Source organism: Ranitomeya imitator, chromosome 2 (assembly GCF_032444005.1).
Source record: "Ranitomeya imitator isolate aRanImi1 chromosome 2, aRanImi1.pri, whole genome shotgun sequence".
In the NCBI taxonomy this organism is placed as follows: domain Eukaryota; kingdom Metazoa; phylum Chordata; class Amphibia; order Anura; family Dendrobatidae; genus Ranitomeya; species Ranitomeya imitator.
In genome coordinates, this window is record NC_091283.1 from 538,935,685 (window position 1) to 538,960,463 (window position 24,779).

Here is a 24,779-nt window from a genome sequence, read left to right on the forward strand (position 1 = left end):
ATGTGGAGGACTATGTGGTGCATTATACTATGTGGAGGATTATGGGGTGCAGTATACTATGTGGTGGACTACGGGGTGCATTATACTATGTGGTGGACTATGGGTGTGCAGTATACTACGGTATGTGGTGCATTATACTATGTGGAGGACTATGGGGTGCAGTATACTATGTGGAGGACTATGGGGTGCAGTATACTATGTGGTGCATTATACTATGTGGAGGACTAAGGGGTGCATTATACTATGTGGAGGACTATGGGGTGCAGTACACTACGGTATGTGGTGCATTATACTATGTGGTGGACTACGGGGTGCATTATACTATGTGGTGGACTATGGGTGTGCAGTATACTACGGTATGTGGTGCATTATACTATGTGGAGGACTATGGGGTGCAGTATACTATGGTATGTGGTGCATTATACTATGTGGGGGACTACGGGGTGCATTATACTATGTGGTGCATTATACTATCTTGAGGACTATGTGGTGCATTATACTATGTGGAGGATTATGTGGTGCATTATACTATGTGGAGGATTATGTGGTGCATTATACTATGTGGAGGATTATGGGGTGCATTGCACTATGTGAAGGACTATGGGGGCATATGTGAGAATTTAGGGCCCCACTTTGTCTCAAACCGGCCCTGACCATGCCTTGCCAGACCCAAGCGTGACAGGCTCATAGAGATACATAAGCCGCTGCGGCACCTCGTGCTGCTATGACTAATGGCCACGTACATGATATTAAGAAGCTAATTTGCTGACACTAGTGATGAGCGAATATACTCGTTACTCGAGATTTCTCGAGCACGCTCGGGTGTCCTCCGAGTATTTTTTAGTGCTCAGAGATTTAGTTTTTATTGCCGCAGCTGAATGATTTACATCTGTTAGCCAGCATAAGTACATGTGGGGGTTGCCTGGTTGCTAGGGAATCCCCACATGTACTTATGCTGGCTAACAGATGTAAATCATTCAGCTGCGGCAAAAAAAACGAAATCTCCGAGCACTAAAAAAATACTCAGAGGTCACCCGAGCGTGCTCGGGAAATCTCGAGTAACGAGTATATTCGCTCATCACTAGCCGACACACAACTATAGCCCCAGTTACCAGATCCCTTTCTAACGTCACTTGCTATGGGGGAGGGGGCCAGGAGACCCTGGTGCAGCTTGTCAGGACAAAGTACTGATCTCTTTGTCTCACAGTGATCAGGAACCCTTGGCTCCAGCAATCACCATCTTAGATTCACATGCCAGGGCTCCGCCAACAGCGCCCAGGACCCTGCATCCGAAACATCCTGCAATGTCGGGAACCAATCGCGATACACTAGATATGCCGCTTCCCTGGCACAGCCGTGCAGCGCTAATATACCAGTGTGGTCAGTGATAGGTCGGCATACCACGTGCTCTCTGCCCTTAGTTGGTGGGGATGTGACGTCACGTCCGCCCTTCTTCCGGATAGAGGCTGTGATCAGAAAAACATCCTGCAGCAGCAGCAGATCACTGTGGGATGTTGTCAGCGCCTGGTCTGCCCTGACTCTGGGGGCCGGGGCGCAGGTAAGTGCGGGGCCCAGTGGGTGTGCCGGCTACTGGTGATTCTCCTCTATACATACATTATATGTGTAGGTATATAGCACACACAGTGTCTCTAGGACCAGGGCATGCTGCTCCTTGTAGTGCCACATCCCATTATACAGACTATGTAGGACCCGTTACCCGGGAAGCGACCCTCTGATCCCACCAGGATGCTGCTGCCATATACCCCGAATGGAGGTCACGTGTATACACCCATCACGGGTCTCTCTGGGGGGCACGGCACTAATGCATCATGGGATAACTGGACGTAGGACAAGTCCTGCCATCAATCAGTGAGCGGCCTCCGTGTATTACCGACTGGACCGGAGAAAGGCAATGGTGGAACCGTAGTACGTAAAAAACCAAACCCAAACAATTATTTGGTGGTCACTGTGCCTTGGCTGCAGTCCCAGAGGGCCAGATCGCCCAACGTACGAGGTAGAGGGAATTGTGTTGTGGCGCATGGACAAAAATAGTGCCCCTATTGAAGGTGCTTGCACCCACTCCAATAACCTTCCAATGCCCTTCATACAGTATGAAGCTCACACGCTGAAATATGTCCCACCATATATCACTTTCACAGTGCTCCCAACACAGCACGATGCCCCCAGGGTGCCCGACACGGTGCGATGCCCCCAAACTACCACTAAAACGTTATGATTGTATTGTATTCCGACACAGTATGGTCGCACGGATGCACTCTGCCTCCCAACACAGTATGACGCCCCCACCTGCCTCACACACTCGGGTCCCAATATAATCCCCCCACACATTATGATGCCCCCCATGGTACTATGCTGTGCAACTCTGGCTGAGCAGTATCACCTGCCACCATCACCGGGTGCCGCACCCCCACCGTCAAGCATTGATGACATGGACAATCCCTTTAACCAGTTGTGCCAAAATTGATCGCCATAAGGGTGTAACGCTAGAATGAAACGTGGCCATGGTTTAATGTTCAGAAAGTAACCGGACACATTTAAAACAAACCAGAAGCCGGTGGTCCCTGCTGTCTCTTTAATTTCATGTCGTTGTGATGTCCCTTACATCCATGTGACTATTGTAACCAATCAGAGGCCTCAGGTCTCATGCCGGACAGCGTCTTCATTGAGGCCAGTGACTTTCTGCAGCGGTCGGGTGGGTGTAAGAAGACCATTTAGATGGCATAAACAGCTGCAGTCTATGCAGGGGATTTAGCAGGTATTATATCCGTTTTGTTTGTTTTGTAAATCACAGATAAACCCTGATGGCAGCGATGTACTGTGCAAAAGTTTTAGGCAGGAGTGGGAAACTGCTGCAAAATAAGAATGCGTTCCAAATTAGAAGTGTTAATAATTTTATTTTTATAAATTAACAAAATGCAAAGAGAATTAACTAAAGAGAAATTCAAATCAATATTCGACTACCTGTTGGTAGTCCGTGGCCACCAGACCAGATCCGTGTGAACTACTTCCTACCTGTCAGAATCCCGAGCTTCTCTTCTGATTGGAAGGCCACTTGCGACTTAGTCGTTGTGACATTACGCCGAGTTTACTAATCAGAAGAGTCGTTGAGGATTCTGGCAGCTAGGAGGTGTCGCGCTGGGCTTTGGTCCGGTGGCTAGAGATTACTGGTATGACAAGTGGTCCAGAGTTCTGGAAATCTTTTTCAATGTCTCTACTTTTAAATTAACATTACTAATAAGTATTGAATTGATGCAGTTTGCCTACAAAGTATTCATTCATGTGGGTGTACTATCTTTCCAACATTACTCAGGAAAATGGAGACTTCTAAATCCTCCACAATGCAAGTGAGCTTTGTTTGTCAGCGATGCAGCCAGCCATTGAAACTAGACACCTCCTTCAAGATCCTGGATAAAGTCACCATGCAGGAGCTGACAGGTGGGTCACTTGCTCTTCGGCCTGGGAAATGGTCAGCTGCTTGTCTGTTCACATCTGTGTGGGAGGCTCTGATGGAGATCATTCTAAAAAAAAAATATCAAAATAACCCAGCAATTTCCATTGTTTCTGCCGTTAAAGTGCTGGATACCAAGGGAAACCCAACTGACCCCTTTATAGATCAGTAGGGTCGATTGTGCACCCGATGGTTTAGTTTTCTTTTCATTTGACGTTAGATCCTCTGTTTAAATGGAGCGGTAGCCATGCGTGCCCCATTTACTGTCTCTAGCTGTCAGGTATGTACATTATTGCCATAGCCAATGAATGGTGGTTTACCTGGGCAATCATCTGTCCATTCAAATGGGAACTCAAGAGCCCAATTCTTGGCATTGGTAGAAATCTTGTGACTGGCCCACCATACCCACATATCGGCTAATCTCTCAGTTCTGCTGTGATCCCCATGAGACGCACAACTTAAAGTGAATCCAGTATTTTTTTTATTTCAGTCCCGGAGTGGTGCCCCTAATCTAAGATCCCTGACCCTAGTATTATACTTACCAGCCGCCATTTTGATCTCCAATCTGGTCCTGCGGCGCCATCTTGAGTTCGCAACTTCTTACTGACCAGAATTCAAAGGTAATGATCACAAGCTCTCAGTGTAAGTCTATGAGAGATTTGTTCTGCTCTCGTAGACTTAGGCTGCCATCACACTATCAGTATTTGGTCAGTATTTTACATCAGTATTTGTAAGCCAAAACCAGGAGTGGGTGATAAATGCAGAAGTGGTGCATATATTTCTATTATACTTTTCCTCTATTTGTTCCACTCCTGGTTTTGGCTTACAAGTACTGAGGTAAAATACTGACCAAATACTGATAGTGTGACGGCAGCCTTACATTGAGGTGTGACATCCGGCTCGCCCAGCAAACACTGGAGTGATCCAGCCGGTCACACCCTGCAGAAGACGACAGGAGCGGTGTTGAGAACAGAATAAGACAGTAAACGTATTACTAGGGTCAGGGAGCTTAGATCAGTTGCGCCACTCCCTGGGCCAAATAAAAAAAATTACTGGAGTGGCGCTTTAATACTGATCCATTAATTTTCCATTACAGCCCCACTGGTGTCAACAAGTGCAGTGAAACCAGGGGAAACTCAAGAAGAGGAGGTAACTACTGAGGTAATGAATTCATATTTATTTCTAGCAATTAGATGATTATGAACTTACGAAAAACGCTATAAATGATTGAAGTGATTTTTTTTTTCTCGTGTTATTATCATGGCCTCCTCAAGGAGCTTTATGGAATATTCTGCAATGTTACCATTAAATCTATACCAAATACATTACTACTTATGTTTTTAAAGATTAGAAGTGATGCTGCTGAGCAGCAGTACTCAATGTCAAGCAGCGGCTGCAAAAGCAAATAAGATTTTAGGGTGTATAAAAAGAGAGAGAAAATTCTGTGATCCCAACATATTGTTACCCCTTTATAAATCACTGGTGAGGCCACATCTAGAAGGGATCCAGTTTTGGGCTCCAAAGGATATTCCGAAGTTAAGTCAATTCAAAGGTGGGCAACTAGATTATTACAAGCACATTCCTATAACTTAGCCAGGAAGTAAAGGGCACTTAAAGGGAACCTGTCACCCCGTTTTTTCAAGATGAGCTACAAATACTGTTAAATAGGGGCAGAGCTGTGCTTTACATTAGTGTATTTTGTGAGCCTTTATTCCCCACCTATGCTGCCGAAATACCTTTGTAAAGTCGCCGTTTTGGGCTGTCACTCATGCTGGTCAGGTCATATGGGCGTGGTGACGGCGCTGTTTCTCCCCCAGATCTCCGTTGGTGGCGTAGTGGTGTGCGCATGTCCAACAGGCGAATCCACTGCGCAGCTTGAAGGAAAATAGCGCGATCTGCGCTATTCAGCCGTTTATCGGTGGGTGCAGCCATCTTTGTGAGGCCGCGTGTGCGCAGATGGTTCTTCTCGGCTTCCTGGGGCTTCAGGAAAATGGCCGCGGGATGCCGCGCGTGCGCACATGGAGATCTCGGCGGCCATTTTCCTGAAGCCGAGTTCGCACGCGCGGCCTCACAAAGATGGCCGCGCCCACGATAAATGGCTGAATAGCGCAGATCGCGCTATTTTCCTTCAAGCTGCGCAGTGGATTCGCCAGTTGGACATGCGCACACCACTACGCCACCAACGGAGATCTGGGGGAGAAACAGCGCTGTCACCACGCCCATATGACCTGACCAGCGTGAGTGACAGCCAAAAACGGCGACTTTACAAAGGTATTTCGGCAGCATAGGTGGGGAATAAAGGCTCACAAAATATACTAATGTAAAGCACAGCTCTGCCCCTATTTAATGGTATTTTTTAGCTCATCTTTAAAAAACGGGGTGACAGGTTCCCTTTAAAAAGAAGAAGAAAAAAAAGAAAGAAAAAAAAAAGCTACAAATAAAGTACTATGCCAAAAAAGTAAGATTTGATAATGTTTATTAGTAGTAGCAACAATAAAAAAACAAAAGAAATACAAATATTAAAAAGTGGAGAATATGTGGAGACTACTGCTCTAAGGTGACACAGAAAAATAATCGTATTGGTTACAAGTGTTGCATAAATGCCATAAATTCCACCCAAAATAATTTTTTTTGCAAAATACTGTTAAAGTGAATATTGTCAATTATCTGATGGTGTCTATACCTGTATTAAAAAATATTTGTGGCTTGTATGCATCTTGCAGATTAATCAAATTCTTCGTCTTTTTGCCACTCAAACCTCTTGCTTTAGCACTTTAACAGTATTTTGCAAAAAAAAATATTTTGGGTGGAATTTATGGCATTTATGCACCACTTGTTGTTACCATTACGATTATATTCCTGGGTCACCTTAGTGCAGTAGTCACTACATATTCTCCACTTCTTAATATTTGTGTGTTTTTTTTTGTTTTTGTTTTTTTATTGTAGATTATTAGAAGGGATTAGGAGAGATTAGAAAAATTGGGCTTATTTAGCTTAGAAAAAAGATGCCTCAAATGGGATCTCATACATATATGTGTGGTCAGTACAAAGGACTGGCACATGACTTACTCCTTGCAAGGACCATACTAAGGACCAGGGGGCACTCATTACGTTTGGTAGAAAGGCGATTCCGGCAGCTAAATAGGAAAGGGTTCTTTACAGTTGAAGCAGACAGACTGTAGAATGCCAACCACAAGAGGTAGTAATGGCAGACACTATGACAGCTTTTATACAAGAGGCTGGAGGATTTCCTCAGCACACAGAACATTGTGGGATATAGTTAATTTATGATCAAATATATAATTGGTGGAGAAAGGTTGAACTTGATGGACTTAGGTCTTTTTCCAACCTATGTAACTATGTATTATTTTTATAGGAAACATTTGTAGAAAACCGACCCGATGGAGTTTCCAGAAGATTAATCCCACCTGCCAGGTACCGTTGCCCAGTACACATTATTCATAGAAAATGAAGGGGTTAATTCCAGGGACATGATGTATATCGCTAAAGAGACCATGGGCTGAATAAATGAAGGCAGCTTGTTGTCTTTGGTAGACCTCGTGTCTTCCAGCTTCACATGTAGATTGAGGTTTCCTTTTCACAAATGTCCACTGGTGGATTGGTGGTCTGCAGAGTCCGCTGGCAGAGAGTAAAGGTCCCCTAACACGGATCGGTGATTGACAGAGCGAGCTTACTTAGGAACACTTCTTTCCAATCATTGCCCATGTAAACCTGCCAGGGGGCGGCTGACAAATGAGCAAAATGACTTTACTACCAGCTGTAATGCAAACTATAGACAAACAATCGGACCCAACACAGATTGCACATTCAAGATCACTGCTGCCTGTAAAATGAGCACTGTGATGGGGAAGTGTTTAAAGCCTTAGGCTAGAAGTCTGTGTGTCGCTGTCTGTGTGTGTGTGTGTGTGTGTGTGTGTGTCGCTGTCTGTGTGTGTGTGTGTCGCTGTCTGTGTGTCGCTGTCTGTGTGTCGCTGTCTGTGTGTCGCTGTCTGTGTGTCGCTGTCTGTGTGTCGCTGTCTGTGTGTCGCTGTCTGTGTGTCGCTGTCTGTGTGTCGCTGTCTGTGTGTCGCTGTCTGTGTGTCGCTGTCTGTGTGTCGCTGTCTGTGTGTCGCTGTCTGTGTGTCGCTGTCTGTGTGTCGCTGTCTGTGTGTCGCTGTCTGTGTGTCGCTGTCTGTGTGTCGCTGTCTGTGTGTCGCTGTCTGTGTGTCGCTGTCTGTGTGTCGCCGTCTGTGTGTCGCCGTCTGTGTGTGTGTCGCCGTCTGTGTGTCGCCGTCTGTGTGTGTGTCGCCGTCTGTGTGTGTGTGTCGCTGTGTGTGTGTCGCTGTGTGTGTGTCGCTGTGTGTGTCGCTGTGTGTGTCGCTGTCTGTGTGTGTGTGTGTCGCTGTCTGTGTGTCGCTGTCTGTGTGTCGCTGTCTGTGTGTCGCTGTCTGTGTGTCGCTGTCTGTGTGTCGCTGTCTGTGTGTCGCTGTCTGTGTGTCGCTGTCTGTGTGTCGCTGTCTGTGTGTCGCTGTCTGTGTGTCGCTGTCTGTGTGTCGCTGTCTGTGTGTCGCTGTCTGTGTGTCGCTGTCTGTGTGTCGCTGTCTGTGTGTCGCTGTCTGTGTGTCGCCGTCTGTGTGTCGCCGTCTGTGTGTCGCCGTCTGTGTGTCGCCGTCTGTGTGTCGCCGTCTGTGTGTCGCCGTCTGTGTGTCGCCGTCTGTGTGTCGCCGTCTGTGTGTCGCCGTCTGTGTGTCGCCGTCTGTGTGTCGCCGTCTGTGTGTGTGTGTGTCGCTGTGTGTGTGTCGCTGTGTGTGTGTCGCTGTGTGTGTCGCTGTGTGTGTGTCGCTGTCTGTGTGTGTGTGTGTGTCGCTGTCTGTGTGTGTGTCGCCGTCTGTGTGTCGCCGTCTGTGTGTGTCGCTGTGTGTGTCGCTGTGTGTGTGTCGCTGTCTGTGTGTGTGTGTGTGTGTCGCTGTCTGTCTGTGTGTGTGTGTGTCGCTGTCTGTCTGTGTGTGTGTGTGTCGCGCTGTGTGTGTGTCGCTGTGTCTGTGTGTCGCCGTCTGTGTGTCGCTGTGTGTGTCGCCGTCTGTGTGTGTGTGTCGCTGTGTGTGTGTCGCTGTGTGTGTGTCGCTGTGTGTGTGTCGCTGTGTGTGTGTCGCTGTGTGTGTGTCGCTGTGTGTGTGTGTGTCGCTGTCTGTGTGTGTGTGTCGCTGTCTGTGTGTGTGTGTCGCTGTGTGTGTGTCGCTGTGTGTGTGTCGCTGTGTGTGTCGCTGTGTGTGTGTCGCTGTCTGTGTGTGTGTGTGTGTCGCTGTCTGTGTGTGTGTCGCCGTCTGTGTGTCGCCGTCTGTGTGTGTCGCTGTGTGTGTCGCTGTGTGTGTGTCGCTGTCTGTGTGTGTGTGTGTGTGTCGCTGTCTGTCTGTGTGTGTGTGTGTCGCTGTCTGTCTGTGTGTGTGTCGCGCTGTGTGTGTGTCGCTGTGTCTGTGTGTCGCCGTCTGTGTGTCGCTGTGTGTGTCGCCGTCTGTGTGTGTGTGTCGCTGTGTGTGTGTCGCTGTGTGTGTGTCGCTGTGTGTGTGTCGCTGTGTGTGTCGCTGTGTGTGTGTCGCTGTGTGTGTGTCGCTGTGTGTGTGTCGCTGTGTGTGTGTGTGTCGCTGTCTGTGTGTGTGTGTGTGTGTGTGTCGCTGTCTGTGTGTGTGTGTCGCTGTCTGTGTGTCGCTGTCTGTGTGTCGCTGTCTGTGTGTCGCTGTCTGTGTGTGTCGCTGTCTGTGTGTGTCGCTGTGTGTGTCGCTGTGTGTGTCGCTGTGTGTGTCGCTGTCTGTGTGTGTGTGTGTCGCTGTCTGTGTGTGTGTGTGTCGCTGTCTGTGTGTGTGTGTCGCTGTCTGTGTGTCGCTGTCTGTGTGTGTGTGTGTCGCCGTCTGTGTGTCGCCGTCTGTGTGTGTGTCGCTGTGTGTGTCGCTGTGTGTGTGTGTGTCGCTGTCTGTGTGTGTGTGTGTGTGTCGCTGTGTGTGTGTGTGTGTCGCTGTCTGTGTGTGTGTGTGTCGCTGTGTGTGTGTCGCTGTGTGTGTGTCGCTGTGTGTGTGTCGCTGTGTGTGTGTCGCTGTGTGTGTCGCTGTGTGTGTGTCGCTGTGTGTGTGTGTGTCGCTGTCTGTGTGTGTGTGTCGCTGTCTGTGTGTGTGTGTCGCTGTCTGTGTGTCGCTGTCTGTGTGTGTGTGTGTGTCGCTGTCTGTGTGTGTGTGTGTCGCTGTCTGTGTGTGTCGCTGTCTGTGTGTGTCGCTGTGTGTGTGTGTCGCTGTGTGTGTGTGTCGCTGTGTGTGTGTGTCGCTGTCTGTGTGTGTCGCTGTGTGTGTGTCGCTGTGTGTGTGTCGCTGTGTGTGTGTCGCTGTGTGTGTGTCGCTGTGTGTGTGTCGCTGTGTGTGTGTCGCTGTGTGTGTGTCGCTGTGTGTGTGTCGCTGTGTGTGTGTCGCTGTGTGTGTGTCGCTGTGTGTGTGTCGCTGTGTGTGTGTCGCTGTCTGTGTGTCGCTGTCTGTGTGTCGCTGTCTGTGTGTGTCGCTGTCTGTGTGTGTCGCTGTGTGTGTGTGTGTCGCTGTGTGTGTGTGTCGCTGTGTGTGTGTCGCTGTGTGTGTGTGTCGCTGTGTGTGTGTCGCTGTGTGTGTGTGTCGCTGTGTGTGTGTGTCGCTGTGTGTGTGTGTCGCTGTGTGTGTGTCGCTGTGTGTGTGTCGCTGTGTGTGTGTCGCTGTGTGTGTGTCGCTGTGTGTGTGTCGCTGTGTGTGTGTCGCTGTGTGTGTGTCGCTGTGTGTGTGTCGCTGTGTGTGTGTCGCTGTGTGTGTGTCGCTGTGTGTGTGTGTGTGTCGCTGTCTGTGTGTGTGTCGCTGTCTGTGTGTGTGTGTGTGTGTGTCGCTGTGTGTGTGTGTCGCTGTGTGTCGCTGTGTGTCGCTGTGTGTCGCTGTCTGTCGCTGTCTGTGTGTGTCGCTGTCTGTGTGTGTCGCTGTCTGTGTGTGTCGCTGTCTGTGTGTGTCGCTGTCTGTGTGTGTCGCTGTCTGTGTGTGTCGCTGTGTGTGTCGCTGTGTGTGTGTCGCTGTCTGTGTGTGTCGCTGTCTGTGTGTGTCGCTGTCTGTGTGTGTCGCTCTGTGTGTGTCGCTGTCTGTGTGTGTGTCGCTGTGTGTGTGTGTCGCTGTGTGTGTGTGTCGCTGTCTGTGTGTGTGTGTGTGTGTGTCGCTGTCTGTGTGTGTGTGTGTGTGTCGCCTTGTGAATCTTCACATCATGCACGCTGTGAGTATTCTCAGGTGCCGGTACTGGGAGTGGGCGATCGTGTGACCACAAGTATGCGATTTGTATACTTCCAGCCACAATCTGACTAGACTTGTCCGGCTCCGCTCAGTACACTTGCATGGAGTGAGGCTGCGTTATGTAATCCACGTACTTGCGGTCACGCTTCTGGTCTCTGCATCAGAGAATCATCACCGCACGCAACTCTGAGGATGAACAGTGCCTTTTATAGACCATCACGGCCATGTTCCCATGTGTGGAAATGAATCTTTTTTTTTTTTTCCTCCGTTTTGTGGGTAAACTAGCAATCTGCTCTGATTATTGCATCTTTTAAAGGGTTTTCTACTTTAAAGGAAGTGGACCCCAAATGATCCTGTGTACCTACATAAAAAGAACAGAGCAGGTGCTCACGCTCAGACTCTATCGCCAACTCCTTGCCACTGCTTGGGTCTCGGTATTATGGCTGCAGCATTGATGTCATATCGACAACGCTCATTACTATTATTGAACTTTACAAGCCGATGAGCTCAGTGATTGGCTGCAGCGGTGATGCGTGCTGTCGACTTTACTGCTCCAGCCAATCTCTGAGCTCAACAGGCTGAGCCGAGGTAGACCACACAAGCCATAGCTCATTGATTGTCTGCAGCAGCAATGTCGGGTCAACAGTACGCGTCATCACTGCAGTCAAAACACTGAGACCCAAGTAGTGGTGTGGAGCCGGCACTGGACTCGCATAGGGTGAGTGCATCATGTGTTCATTATTTTAGGTATATAAGAGCCGTTTGTGGTCACTTTCCTTAAAGTGGAGAACTCCTTTTAGCATTTCTTTTAGTGTTTAATACTAGACGTACCTTTTGCGTTTAGGATGATGTCCACAGAGAGTGCAAACAGCTTTACCCTGATAGGAGAAGCATCTGATGGTGGCACCATGGAGAACCTAAGTAGAAGACTCAAGGTAGACCTCATCCATTTAACTTCTTGCTGGCACTTAAAAGGTCTTATGTAGATTTATCACCTGTCTACAGGAGAGAGAAGTCCACTGTGTGAGTGAAACCTTGTGAGCATGTGCAAACTCTGCTCTATTTAACGGTCTGTAATGCATATAAGTTTGCACATGCTCTCTAACACCTGATTAGCCACCGATCATACATTTATTACCTGTTCTGTGGAGATTAGTGGTCGCGTCCTAAACCTCTTGTGTAGCTGTCCTTCTATAAAACTAGTCATGTAGAGGGAGCGCAGCCATCGGCTCAGAGCTTCGGTCCCTTTACTAGTGGGGGGGTCACAGCCTCAGGAACACTTCTGACATATCATTCGACTATACATATATTGTCTGGTTACAAAAGAAAGAGACCCCCAGAAAGGCGGTCAAATGAAGCCTAGCGTTCAGACTTTGGACTAGTCTATATTCCGTGGGGCAACCAACATACGGCAGAAAGTTTCTGAACACGTGCTTACTATAGCCTGTATGACATGATCGTTACACTTTAACCGAGAAGCTGCAAACCATTGTATCCAGTCTGAGCGAAATAAATGTGCAGCAAACACCAGTGTGTACATGATCGTTGCCTCCCAAGGTAACCTCGTGTGTTCTCATTCAGACAGGTATATCTGGGAAAGGGTGTGAAATTTACACAAAGCAAATTAGAAACCAGAACACCTCTAATGAGGAAAGTATACATTGTGCTGAAATCTGCAGAGATCTCTTGTGTGTTGCAGGTGACGGGAGATCTCTTTGACATCATGTCGGGTCAGACAGATGTGGACCACCCTCTTTGTGAGGAGTGTACAGACACCCTCCTGGACCAGCTCGATACCCAGCTGAACATCACAGAGAATGAGTGCCAGAACTACAAGTATGTGCCATGGATCAGTGAGTTTTATAGCCGAGATGACCCAAAAAATGCTTGTATCAAAGAACAGGCTTTGTAGGGAGATCACTCGCATCTGAGACAGTCATTCTTAAAGGGGCTGTATGGACATAACCTAGCAAATCATAGCAAGCACGAGTATTCCTGTCTAACCCTGTTAACAGTGGAAAAGTATGATTATCTCTATTTTTGATTGAGACCCTGATGTAGCGTTGCCTGTGATTCGTAGAGAAGGCCTGACCGCGACTCGCATCCCAATTTCAAAGGGGACATCTCACGTTCATAAATGGGTAAAAGTGCAGAGTGCTTGTAAAAAACCAAAATACAACTTTACAATTTACCTTATTAGATATCCTCTCTGCTCTCAAGAATGGAGGAACTTTTACTTCTAAAATGTTCAGCTGACGGCCACCGTGCAGTCCCAACGTGGCCACTTACCTAGGCAGTGCGGGCAGGCACTATGACTTACAGCCTGCCTGCGCCTTTCAGTCCCCCTGTATTTATTCTATGCAGCATAAGCAAAGCTGTCATTGCTTGCATCATGGGAGAAAACACAGCCCGGACCAGCGACTTTATCATGGCCGCAACTGGGAATCCTCAGAAGTTCACTGCCTCGGCAAATACTTCAACCAACTTGATTGCTGTGGATGCTTGTTTATATTGCTGATTCTTGATTTCTTGGGTCAAAATGCAATTTAGGACTAGAAAGTGGCCAGTACCTTCAAAGGGAATCTGTCACCAAGTTTTTCCCACCTAACCAAAGAACAGTATAATGTAGAGAAAGGGACTCCTGACTCCAGTGGTGTCACTTACTGGGCTGCTTGCTGTAGTTTTTGATAAGATCACTGTCTTAGCAGGCGATGATCACTAGAGGACTAGTAAGTCTGCTGCCATGTAGTCCTTCATATTCATGAGCTCTGTATAACCCCGCCCCCACCATTGATGGGCAGAAAGCTGCCAATCAACAGTGCAGGCGATGAGCACTCCGCATTCAGAGGCCTGTAGATCTGCAGCAGAGAAAACGGTGATTTTCATCAAAACTGCAGCAAGCAGCTCAGTGAGTGACACATCGCTGGAATCGGGTTCTACGCTGCTACATTACGCTGCTCTCAGATTGGGTAGCAAAAACCTGGTGACAGATTCCCTTTAAGATTTCTATCTTGGGAGCTGTCCACAATTTTCATTGTCCCTTTGTTATAGACGTTGCCTTGAAATCCTTGAAAAAATGAATGACGATGACAAAGAAAAATTGGAAGCCAAGCTGAAGGAGCTGGCAGAGGATGAAGAAAGACTGATTCAGGAGTTAGAGGAGGTTGAGAGAAACCGAGAGCAAGTGGCTAAAGACATTGAAAATGTGAGAAAAGAAGCAGATATGCTGGAGAAGGAGGAGGCGCAGTGAGTATCTGTGAAGAACCCATGGAGGCAGTCCTTTTGAAGATGTTTCCAAATTAGTAAAACCACTGCATTTTATGCTACTTTTAAAGGGAGCCTGTCACGAGAACAAAATATCTATTACTAGATGGTGGCCCGATTCTAACGCATCGGGTATTCTTGAATATGTATGTAGTTTATTTATGAAGTTTTCAGAATAATGGAATTTATACACAAGATTCGGCTGCGACCAATTAGCGAAGCGTGGTTCAAATTCCGTGCCAATTCGCGGGCGGACTGCGTCTGTCGCTGATTGTTCGCGGCCGGACTGCACCACGTAGTATATAGCACAGCTCACGTAGTATATGGCACAGCTCACGCAGAATATTGCCCAGCCCATGTAGTATATAGCAATGTGGGCACCATATCCCTGTTAAAAAAAAGAATTAAAATTAAAAAATAGTTATATACTCGCCCTCCGTCGGCCCCCCGGATCCAGGCCAAGCATTTACCGATGCTCCTCGCGACGCTCCGGTCCCAAGAGTGCATTGTGGTCTCGCGAGATGATGACGTAGCGGTCTCGCGAGACCACTATGACATCATCTCGCGAGACCACTATGACATCATCTGGCGAGACCACTATGACATCATCTCGCGAGAACAAAATGCATGGACCGGTCACCGGAGCGTCGCGAGGGGCGGGGAAAGGTGCCGGAAGATGAGTATATCGTGGCTTTTTATTATTTTTAACATTAGATCTTTTTACTATTGATGCTGCATAAGCAGCATCAATAGTAAAAAGTTGGTCACACAGGGTTAATAGCCGCGTTAACGGACTGCGTTACACCGCGGCATAACGCGGTCTGTTAACACTGCCGTTAACCCTGTGTGACTGCTGACTGCAGGAGAGGAGGGAGTATGGAGCGTGCGCTGACTGCAGGGGAGGAGGGAGTATGGAGCGGGCACTGACTGCAGGGGAGGAGGGAGCGGCCATTTTGCCGCCGGACTGTGCCCTTCGCTGATTGGTCGTGGCAAAATCAGCGACTTTCAGAAAGAAAGAAGGACAGACAGAAAGACGGAAGTGACCCTTAGACAATTATATAGTAGATATGCTGAAAATTAACTTTTTATTTTCCCCAGCAGCTTTTGGTTTTCAATTATACAGGGGGGTGCTGAATCAGTCACTGTTCTGTGTATAGAGAGTGGCGACTAACTGTGCCCCCGCCTCTGACTGACAGCCAGCTCAGCATTAGGGACGGCTGTTAGTCAGGCCTGGGGGTGCAGCTACAGCTGGGCCAATATCTCCCCTATGACAGGAGGCCGAAAGCTGCAGGAGGAAATAAAGTTCATTTTCTCCCAGCAGTGTTCAGCTAAGTGCAGACTCCAGGCAGGTTAATAATGCTCTTAACGTGCAGATTTATCCGATATCTGCAGGTTAATAGTGTCTTTTTTTTTTTTGGGGGGGGGGGGGGGGTGTAACGGGTTCCCTTTAAGTAATTCCTTCATTATGTAAGTGTGTGGCCACCCCTACCCTAATAGCTAGACCCCAGTCCTGAAGATAGAGGTGGGACCCACATTGATCAGATGACTTTAGCATATCCTTAGGAATAGTCAGTAAACGTACTCGGATAACGTCTTATAATAGCCCGCTCGGGTGGTCTCTGAGTATCTTGGGCGTGCTTGTATATTGTGTTCAAGGCCCTGCGACTTCATAATTTGTGGCTGTTACACAGCCTGAACACATGCAGGGATTCACTAACAAACGGTCATTCCCGACATGTGTTGGGTCTAACAGCCACAAATCATGCAGTTGCTGGGACTTGAACATAATATACAAGCACGCCCAGATACTCGGATAACACCCGAGCGAGCTCCGATAATGTTACCCGAGCACGTTGGCTCATCACTACTTGAGCTATATTAAACATGAATAAAATGGGAAAGTTCCCTCTTAATTACTGTTTCTTCACAAAAAGGTACCAAAAAGAGTACTGCGAGTTCAAGCGTCAGCAGTTAGACCTGGATGATGAGCTGAAGAGTGCGGACAATCAGATGAGATATGCTCAGAGTCAGCTTGACAAACTCAAGAAGACTAATGTCTTTAATGCCACCTTCCACATATGGTAAGTCTATATATTAGAAAACCCCTGTGGTATACTTGTACATATTGGTAAGGCTAATTGACTATATAAACCAGAAAACATTTTTTTTTTTTTAGCGTGACTCTAAAAATATAAGAAGTATATTATTGTGTTTTATCTTGTTAATATTAATTGTGGCACTCTTAAACTGGAACTGCAGGGAGATAAAAATGTATTACTCTGTCGCCTCATTGGGGGACACAGGACCATGGGTGTTATGCTGCTGACCGCTAGGAGGCGACATATGCATAATCTGAAAAAGATTAACCGTGGCTCCTCCTCTGCAGTATACACCCCCTGGACGGCGTCAGTCTTCTCCAGTTTTTGCATAGAAGGCACACCTAAGCTTTTTTCCAACACATTACAGATGAAGGAAAGTGGGTCTCCTGGGAGACTCCCGGCATGGCTCCTTCCTCGGCCCCCGATTACGGGGTGCTTGGTTGAAGTCGAGATGGCTATTCCCTATGTCGCTCCTTCCCCAGTCCCTCGGGTGCTGGTTCGAAGTCGAGACCCCCCCCCCCCTCCTTCCCCAATTCCTTTTGGTTTCTGGGTTGAGGTCAAGGCGAGGATAAAGCCCCCTGAAGGTGACAGCAGCACCCTCTCTAATCCCCCTCTGGGGGCATTAGGTTGGGGGGCATTAGGTTGAGACGTCTCAGGTAGGGCCTGTACAGGCAGCTCTATGCAGCTCCCAGCAATGGGCCATCACACTGCACCTGCATCCAGGGACCCCAGCCCAGCTGCGGGCTCCTGTCGGGGCCGGGGGGAGTGCAGGCAGGCATGGCACAATAGAGACACAGGGCTCCCTGCGCCCCTGTCTCTGCGGCAGCACAGCTCTATAGTGCCTCAGGGGGACCCCTCACAGGGCCCCCCCTTCCGCTTATAGCCCCACCGCTATCCTGCCTTTAAATCCGGGGGAAGGGGGGGGTCCGGTTCAGATCCAACCCCTTCCGGACTTCCGTGCCGGCCTGGAGCCTTTCTGGGCATCTAATTTAAGTCGCGGCTTCGGCCTAGCTGAAGCCGCCGCCTCCTCTCTGCCCCCCGGGTGACAAATATGACACTCTACAGTGTCATAGAGGGGGCAGATCGAGACAGAGAGGGCGCGTTATTACATGGCTTTGCCGCGTTTTTTTTCTCAGCTCTCCGCCCCCTTCCTCTTCTCCTCGGCTGCCATTTCTACTGCAGGAAGGATTAACCCTGCATCTCCCGGTCAGCAGGACCAGGTCAGCCAGTCTCCGGGGGGCACAGGACTGTGGATCTTCGGCGCTGGACCTAGGGGCAAACTGGTGGGGTAAGATCACAGCTGGGTTGTTTTCTCTATCGCCTCATTGGGGGACACAGGAAACCATGGATGTATGCTGCTGCCACTAGGAGGCTGACACTATGCAAATAAAAAAGTTAGCTCCTCCTCTGCAGTGTACACCCTACCGACAGGAAGTAGGATAATCAGTTTAGCTTAGTGTCAGTAGGAGGTGGACACGGGTCTTTCATTAGACCCTTATCTACCTCAATGTGCGTCGTTTTTTTCTTACAGGTTTTTCGGAGGGATACAGGGTGAACAGTCACACCTGTAGTCCCACAATACGGACTATGAGTACGGCGTGTACTGCCACCCCGTATCCTCATAGATCCCTCTCCAGGACCAAGATCCTAGCACACAAGCGTGCTTAGAAGTCCGGTCCTGGCTCCGTCCCCCACCCACTCGCCCACCAGAGCCTGTCGGTTGGAGGAGACGAGGACGTCCATCACAGCTCCGTGGACGTCTCATTCCCCTCAGGTTAGTAACGGCGTGGGATGTTTAGGTGAGTATTTTCCCCTCCCATTCCCAGATCACTCACAGTGTGGGGGAGCAGGTCGCTTTAGAAATGCGCTGCACGATTTTTACCTTTTATTTTTATTGGGGATCTTGGAGCCACACGGGCAGAACCGCATCGCACGAAGGCCGGTCAGGCACCCGCGCTCCCTCCTGAGCTGCGCCATTTTTTATTTTTTTTTTTTCCACTGTAAAGGACTGCTAGGGACGCTGGATCTGTCCCCTTCTTCGGCGGCCGCAGTGCTCTCCCTTCAGCCGCACTGGTCGGCGGCCGCAATGTCTCCACTTTCAGCGCGACAGCCTGGCAGGCTGCCGCACCACTTCCCCCTGCGGCCGCTCTGCTCGGCGGCCACATTGCGTCCTGCTTCTGCGCGGCAGCCTTGGCAGGCTGCCGCGCTGCTTAGTCCCTGCAGCGCACTGCACCGGCGCCGCGATTCTCCTCTTCGGCGGCGCTGGCCTCTAATTTAGGTCCCGGCTTCGGCCGGGGCCTACTTCCGGCGCCGCGACTCCACCACTTCCGGTTTGTTCAGGCGGGCTTTTCTCCCGCCCGACAAGCCTCTCCCCGCATTCTCCGCCCACCAGCGCCATCTTGGTGCTCCTGGGTGCTCATCAGACTCCGCCCTCCCCACTTCGCTGGTGCCACACATCGCCTCTCCAGCGCGCAGTCTGGCATTTTTTTCCTGCGGTTCCTCTTCTTGAATTGCGGCAGGAGCTCATATCGCCTCCATTTTCTTCTACTGTGAGTAGCTCAGCACTGTAGACCTCTGTCCCCCCCGAAACCCCCGTCTCCTAACCCTCTAAGAATCCGTGCAGCCACTGGCTGTGGAGCATAGTGGGATTGTAGAGCCGTGCAGTCACTGGCATAATGCGTGATAGTACTCTAAAGCAGTGCAGTCGATGGGTATCAGTACTCTAGTCCTGTGCAGTCACTGGCATAATACGTAATAGTACTCTAGACCCGTGCAGCCACCGGCATAATACATAATAGTACGCTGGAGCCGTACTATCACTGGCGTAGTAGCACTCTAGAACCGTACAGTCACTGGATAGTGGTACTCTAGAGCCATGCAGTCGCTGGTGTAATAAGTGCCCTAGAGCCGGGCAGTTACCAGCGGGGTATGGCAGTATGCCCCACGCTGCCGTCATCGGTGCCACTGTCCACCCCTCACTCTCCACAGGGAGAGGGATCATTATAAAACGTGCCATATGGCATTCACTTCGTAGAAGGTTTTCCGTTTTGTCACACTACTGTTGTGGTTTCTGCTATTGCAGATCTGTGCCTTGATCTTCAGCAGTGCGAGTTTCGGCTATTTCTCTAGACATAGTGATGCTAGAGCCCTGGCATATCGAAAGTTTCCTTATCTCCTGCTCAGGAGCACTCGCCCTCCATCTCCCTGCAGCCCCCTCCCTGCAAGCATTACTCTGCTCTAAGCAGAGGGGAGCGGCTCCTACCCACTTCATGACTGCAGTGTTCGGACCTAACTTCCAGCTGGTTAAGAGTCCGTATTTCCCAGCAATGTCGGCCGTGGCTCAGTGGATAAAGAATCTGACCACATATCGCAGGCGCAAGGTTTGAACTCGGGTTCACAACAGAGAGTAGAGTTTAGTCTCCCTGTTGACAAGCCTACTGTCCTACCTTCAGGAGAACGAGCACGGCAGGACATACTTCAAGACAGACTCCGTGGTGCGGCTTACTACACGGAAGCTGTTATTCTGCCTAAGGCCGTCAGGTATCATGACCTAGACCGCTACACAGAATCAACTCTCTCCAATACCCTTCTCCAGGGTTCTCTCCATGCTGATTTAGTCAGGATACCGAGAGCCGATCGCAGCAGGATACCGAGAGCCGATCGCAGCACGAGAGCCGATTGCAGCAGTACTCTATCCGCCACAGTCTCAGGATACGGAGAGCCGATCGCAGCACTATAGCCGATCGCAGCAGTACTCTATCTGCCATAGCCGCAGGATACCGAGAGCTGATCGTAGTGGTGCTCTATCTGCCATAGTCGCAGGATACTGAGAGCCGATCGCAGCAGTACGCAATCCTCCATCCAGGTTGCTCACACACCACCTTCCAGGTACAGTACGGTATTTGAAGCTGTCTTTTCTTCATCGGATAAGACGTTTCTTGGATTGACCACTGCAGTGGTACTGGCATTCTGTACTGTATTCAGGTAGGTCAGACGAACTCTCCTATTCCTCCCGTTCGATTGCAGCAGTACTCTGTCCGCTAGCCAGGTTTTAGATGTCATCCTCCAGACACATTTAGTCTATACCTGCCGTCTTTCCAGTGGTTTAGACGTGCCCGAGATCGAGTACTGCATTGGTCCTGCTCTTTTGCCCCAGAGTCAGGTGAGTCAGTAATGCTCTCTATCACGCTCTTATGGGTCCTTTGCAGATTCTGCCTAGGCTCCCCTCTAGTCACCACTCAGAGGGAGGTGCCCGGTATCCATCACTTCTGGCTGGCTGCCGCAGCGGTTACAATCCGCTTTCAGGTGAGTCAGAGACGCAACCTTTGCCGTGTGTTTCAGGGTCAATAACGTCTGTAGTCTATTAACAGTTAAGCAGAAGATCTACCACATACCACAAGGTGGACCTCAGTGCCACAGGATTGACCACAGTGGCAGCATAAGTGGCCTGTCCATTTTCAGGTAGGTCGGACACGCTGGTCTCGGGTACCGACTGGTCGCAGCCTTTCTTCAGCCACACACTGGGCCTTAATTACGTGTTGTTCCCCAGGGGCCTTCCTCTCCATCTGGTTATTCGGACCTATCACTAACTATCCAGTAGGTCAGTTTACAGTGCGGTCCTTGGTCTATCTGCACTATCCAGTACGTTACTCCTATCATATATGATTTACAGTATTATACGTTCAGGCTGTCTCTTACGGAGTCAGAGCCCATATAATACCTTGACTCATGATTGTTCACGGCACTATTCTAGGGGTCTTTGAACTTCCTCAATACAGAGCTTCCATTTTATGTGTCAGCACTTACCTCTTCTTTCTTACAGACACTGGATTAAACCTCGAGCAGCTCTGGGATTTGTTTCCGACCGTGGCAGGAACAGGTTCTCCCACCTCGGATAGGAATGGTATCTTACTCTGTGCAAGTGTGACGCCCAAGAGACCGGGATACCCAGCACCGGACCAATGGGGTCTGTCTCTTGAGGGGGATGTCACAGGTGGCTTGACCTGGTGCTGTGGCCTCAGGCAATGCACAGTGTAAGGGGTATCGTGAGGGGACAGGCACTTACTTGATCAGCAGCAGGTTCTCCCAGCGGTGACGATCCCGATCCTGGATAGATGGCTATTGTCCAAATGAAAGACTGAGGCACTGAAACGTTTAACCAGTTTACTTTAACATAAAAGGATTTACAACCAGTCCTGTCACCGGAGTCTGTATGGGAACTCTGAGTTACTTTGACCCTGCCGGGGTCTTCGCCTCTTATTGTGCGCAATTTCTGTGTGGCCCTGCTGCTGTATGTGAACTGGCTGCCGGCCCAATCTGTCCCCTCCGGGTCCTGGTTCGACGGGCAACCCGAGTCCTTTTATCGGCTTACCCCCTCCGGGAGTACCGCTGAACTCTGTGTCTGTTGCTGCGTCCGGCCCTAGTGAAGCTGATATCACCTCACGTTTTTCCGGTTGCTGTATTATATATAATGAATACAGCCACGGATCCGGTATCCGTCTTTGCGCCTGTTCTGGGTAGTGATTAATGCTACCCGGTTCTCACAATGTCCCTTTTCTCTGTCCCTCTTCTCCTCAGGCCGGTGATTTGGGCCTGGAAACCGTCATAGGGCTGTTAGAAATTCAGCTGTATGACCTCTCACTATCAGCTCCTTAGCCCAACTGCCATTTCTTCTCTCAGACCAGAATGGATTAAGGGGAGTCTCTGGAGCTCCCCCTTCTGGCCGGAGGTGGTAGTGCAGTTTTGCTATCTTAATATTTGTGTTTAGTGTCAGTAACTATTTTTGTGGCAAATACCCCTAGAGGTGCCACATTAGCATCATCCAGTGTAGAAGGCTGCTCCACGCCTGGATCCGATGATGGGGTTTTGGTGATAATACGTTCCTTCCTTCAGCAGGATTCGTATCCTTTTCACCGTTATTCTCCGTTGTGTGGTGTCTTATACCTAGGTAAGTAGATCCACACGCTAGAACCCTCTCCCCGTTCCAGAAGGTCCGGGTCGGATAGAGTCACTCATGTCGTCATAGGTAAGGATCTTCCTTTTGGCAGTCAAGTTTTTTTCTGGGGCCTATGTACTCCTTCCTAGGGCCAACTCCCCATGGAATTGACATTCTCCAGGTTTTCCATGGACTATCCTCCTTTGACTGCTCATATCCGATTGTGCTTATCAATGCCCATCTTGTCTACATTTTCCATAGTCCCTATTAACCACCTTCATCCCCGTTCGCTTAAGTTAAGCTTCCTGATGGATCTGAGTCTGCGGAATCGTCTGGTAGCCTCCGTTCTATCTACTTAGATGGGCAAGAGGTGGTCTTCTTCAAACGGTTCTTCCTTTCTGATCCGTTTTGTTGATGTAGCAGAGCCTGCATTGCTGAGCTGAGATCCAGGGTTTTCACCCGAGGTCCCCTTCAGTACGGCTTCAGCGTTTTGCTCTCTAGCATGTCCTCAGTACCCTACTCTCAAGTTTTTTTTTTTTTTTTTTTCCTTGTAATTTCAATTTAATGGTCTTTTCTGGGGTTTCTCTTGGAATCCTTAGTCCCGCCGTACCAAAGACGGAAGAGTCTCGGTTTCCTATATTCCCTCTCTTCTGAGCTTACTGCAAACTGGATCTCTTCTCCGTTTCTGGGCCTTCCGGTTTCCAGATTTCCCACCGATACAGTCCTTCTCTTCCAGAGAGAGCATCCCTCAAGGATACCTATGGCGGACTAATAGTCCATGGTGAAGTCGACCATTGAAGTGTCCGCCGCTACTTTGTGCCCTGCCTTTGTCTCCCTTGCGGACTAATTTACTCTTGCAAGGAAGTACATGGTATCCGCCCCCGCGGATGCCGCTGCAGGTGCTGCTTGGACATCCAGCAATCTGGTGCCTATCCGTAGGACCCCTTTTGATTAAGGCATGGCAGGACTTATCCTCTAGGAGGTCCCTCACCAGCTTGCCTTCCGAGGGTTTTCCATCAGTGTGGCTCCATCTTGAACCAATTATTAAGGAGGTCATTGGAGGGACAAGTTTTCTTCTCCCTCAGACTAAACCTCGTTGTTCTCCTGGGACCGCGTGTGCTTTCCTTTATCTTATGAAAGCCTTTACCCAGGCCCTCCTTTTCTTCAAGACATCGGACATTTTTGCGAGGGGCAGGTCCTTTTTCGTTTTATACCTTCCTTTTCAGGCTTTCTATCACTTCCAGAGTCTGTGGCGGAAGTTTTGTACATTCTGTGGATCACAGGTTCTGTGCTCTGCCCTTACCTTGCCGAGGTTCTCCATGGCTCTGTCCATTGTTCTTGATTCCCTTCCTTTCATCCTGCTCGGACTCATCCTTCGTAGCTTTCGCTCATCACGCTACCGGGTCAGGGCGGGGTGCATCTAGCCAGCTAAGGCCCCCCTTTTCAGTATACGGGCTCGGCGTAGAGGCTCTCCGGTCTCCAAATCAACGTATGCCCGCAAAATCCGGTCAGCAATGTTTAGATTTACCAGGTCAGAGCAGTGCTCCTCCTTCCAGGTTTAAGGCGCACTCTACCCGGGCAGTGGGCGCCTCCTGGCAGTGCACATATTGGGCCTCTGCCTTGCACCTCTACAGACCGATGATCGGTCCTCCACATGTTCGCGAAACTTCCATGCCTAGCTTCGGCGTATGCCGGCTTAGGTAGGAAGATCTTGCAGGTGACAGTGGTGAATTCCTCTGACCTAGATTGGAGTGGACTGCTGTTCCCACCCCAGGGACTGCTTTGGGACGTCCCATGGTTTCCTGTGTCCCCCAATGAGGCGATAGAGAAAACAGGATTTTTGGTTGCTTACCGTAAAATCTGTTTCTCGGAGCCTTCATTGGGGGACACAGCACCCTCCCAAGTTGAACAGCTCTGTTTACTGTGTTATACTGTTAACGTTTGAGTTCTTTGAACACTCTGAGTGTTTGAAACTGTTAAACTGTAAAGCGCTGCGGAATTTGTTGGCGCTATATAAAGATTATTAGTATTATATTATTATTCTTTCTCATTTACACGTTGCTTCTCCTACTGCTTTCTCACTAACTGATTATCCTACTTCCTGTCGGTAGGGTGTACACTGCAGAGGAGGAGCTAACTTTTTTATTTGCATAGTGTCAGCCTCCTAGTGGCAGCAGCATACACCCATGGTTTCCTGTGTCCCCCAATGAAGGCTCCGAGAAACAGATTTTACGGTAAGCAACCAAAAATCCTGTTTTACTCTGCTGTGAATCCATATTCCCTATAAGGCTCCCCTATAGGTTCCTCTGCATAGCCAGCCCTTCTGCACTCTGTGCACTATGCTGGGCTCAAGGTCCAAGAGAACCAGGCAGGACTGCTATTATGCATTCTAAACAGCCTGTAGGACCGATCTTCCCAGTGGCAGCACGTACACGCACTGCCAGGACTGCACTCAGACTACTGTGTCAGAGCCCCAAGAAGCCCCTGCCAATGATTTGGTGTCTAATGCCACGCCGGAATGGGTCACTCAGATGTCGCAATCTATGACGCAGTCTATAAATAACCTAACCTCCACATTGCCTCAGGCTCTGCAGAGTCATGCCTCAGCTATGACCGTTACCCAGCAAAGGGACGACCCTGGCACATCCACGTCTAGGTCAGGACGCAAGCGGACCCAAAGGTCATGTTCATCTGCGTCATCCCCTTCTAGGGAAAGACACCGTAGTTCCAGGTCA

General features: G+C 49.4%; 1 protein-coding gene across 1 annotated transcript in view; it reads left to right on the plus strand.

Annotated features, from left to right (window-relative positions):
- Nucleotides 1-1,430: 1,430 nt before the first annotated feature.
- BECN1 (beclin 1) overlaps nucleotides 1,431-24,779 on the plus strand; it is a 34,588-nt gene continuing 11,239 nt past the window's right edge. The window contains exons 1-8 of the mRNA XM_069751903.1: nucleotides 1,431-1,558; nucleotides 3,332-3,456; nucleotides 4,566-4,630; nucleotides 6,846-6,904; nucleotides 11,591-11,681; nucleotides 12,446-12,582; nucleotides 13,798-13,992; nucleotides 15,945-16,091. Of these exons, the coding sequence (XP_069608004.1) occupies nucleotides 3,336-3,456; nucleotides 4,566-4,630; nucleotides 6,846-6,904; nucleotides 11,591-11,681; nucleotides 12,446-12,582; nucleotides 13,798-13,992; nucleotides 15,945-16,091 (815 nt within the window). The 5' untranslated portion in view covers nucleotides 1,431-1,558; nucleotides 3,332-3,335. The remainder of the gene's footprint in view (nucleotides 1,559-3,331; nucleotides 3,457-4,565; nucleotides 4,631-6,845; nucleotides 6,905-11,590; nucleotides 11,682-12,445; nucleotides 12,583-13,797; nucleotides 13,993-15,944; nucleotides 16,092-24,779) is intronic.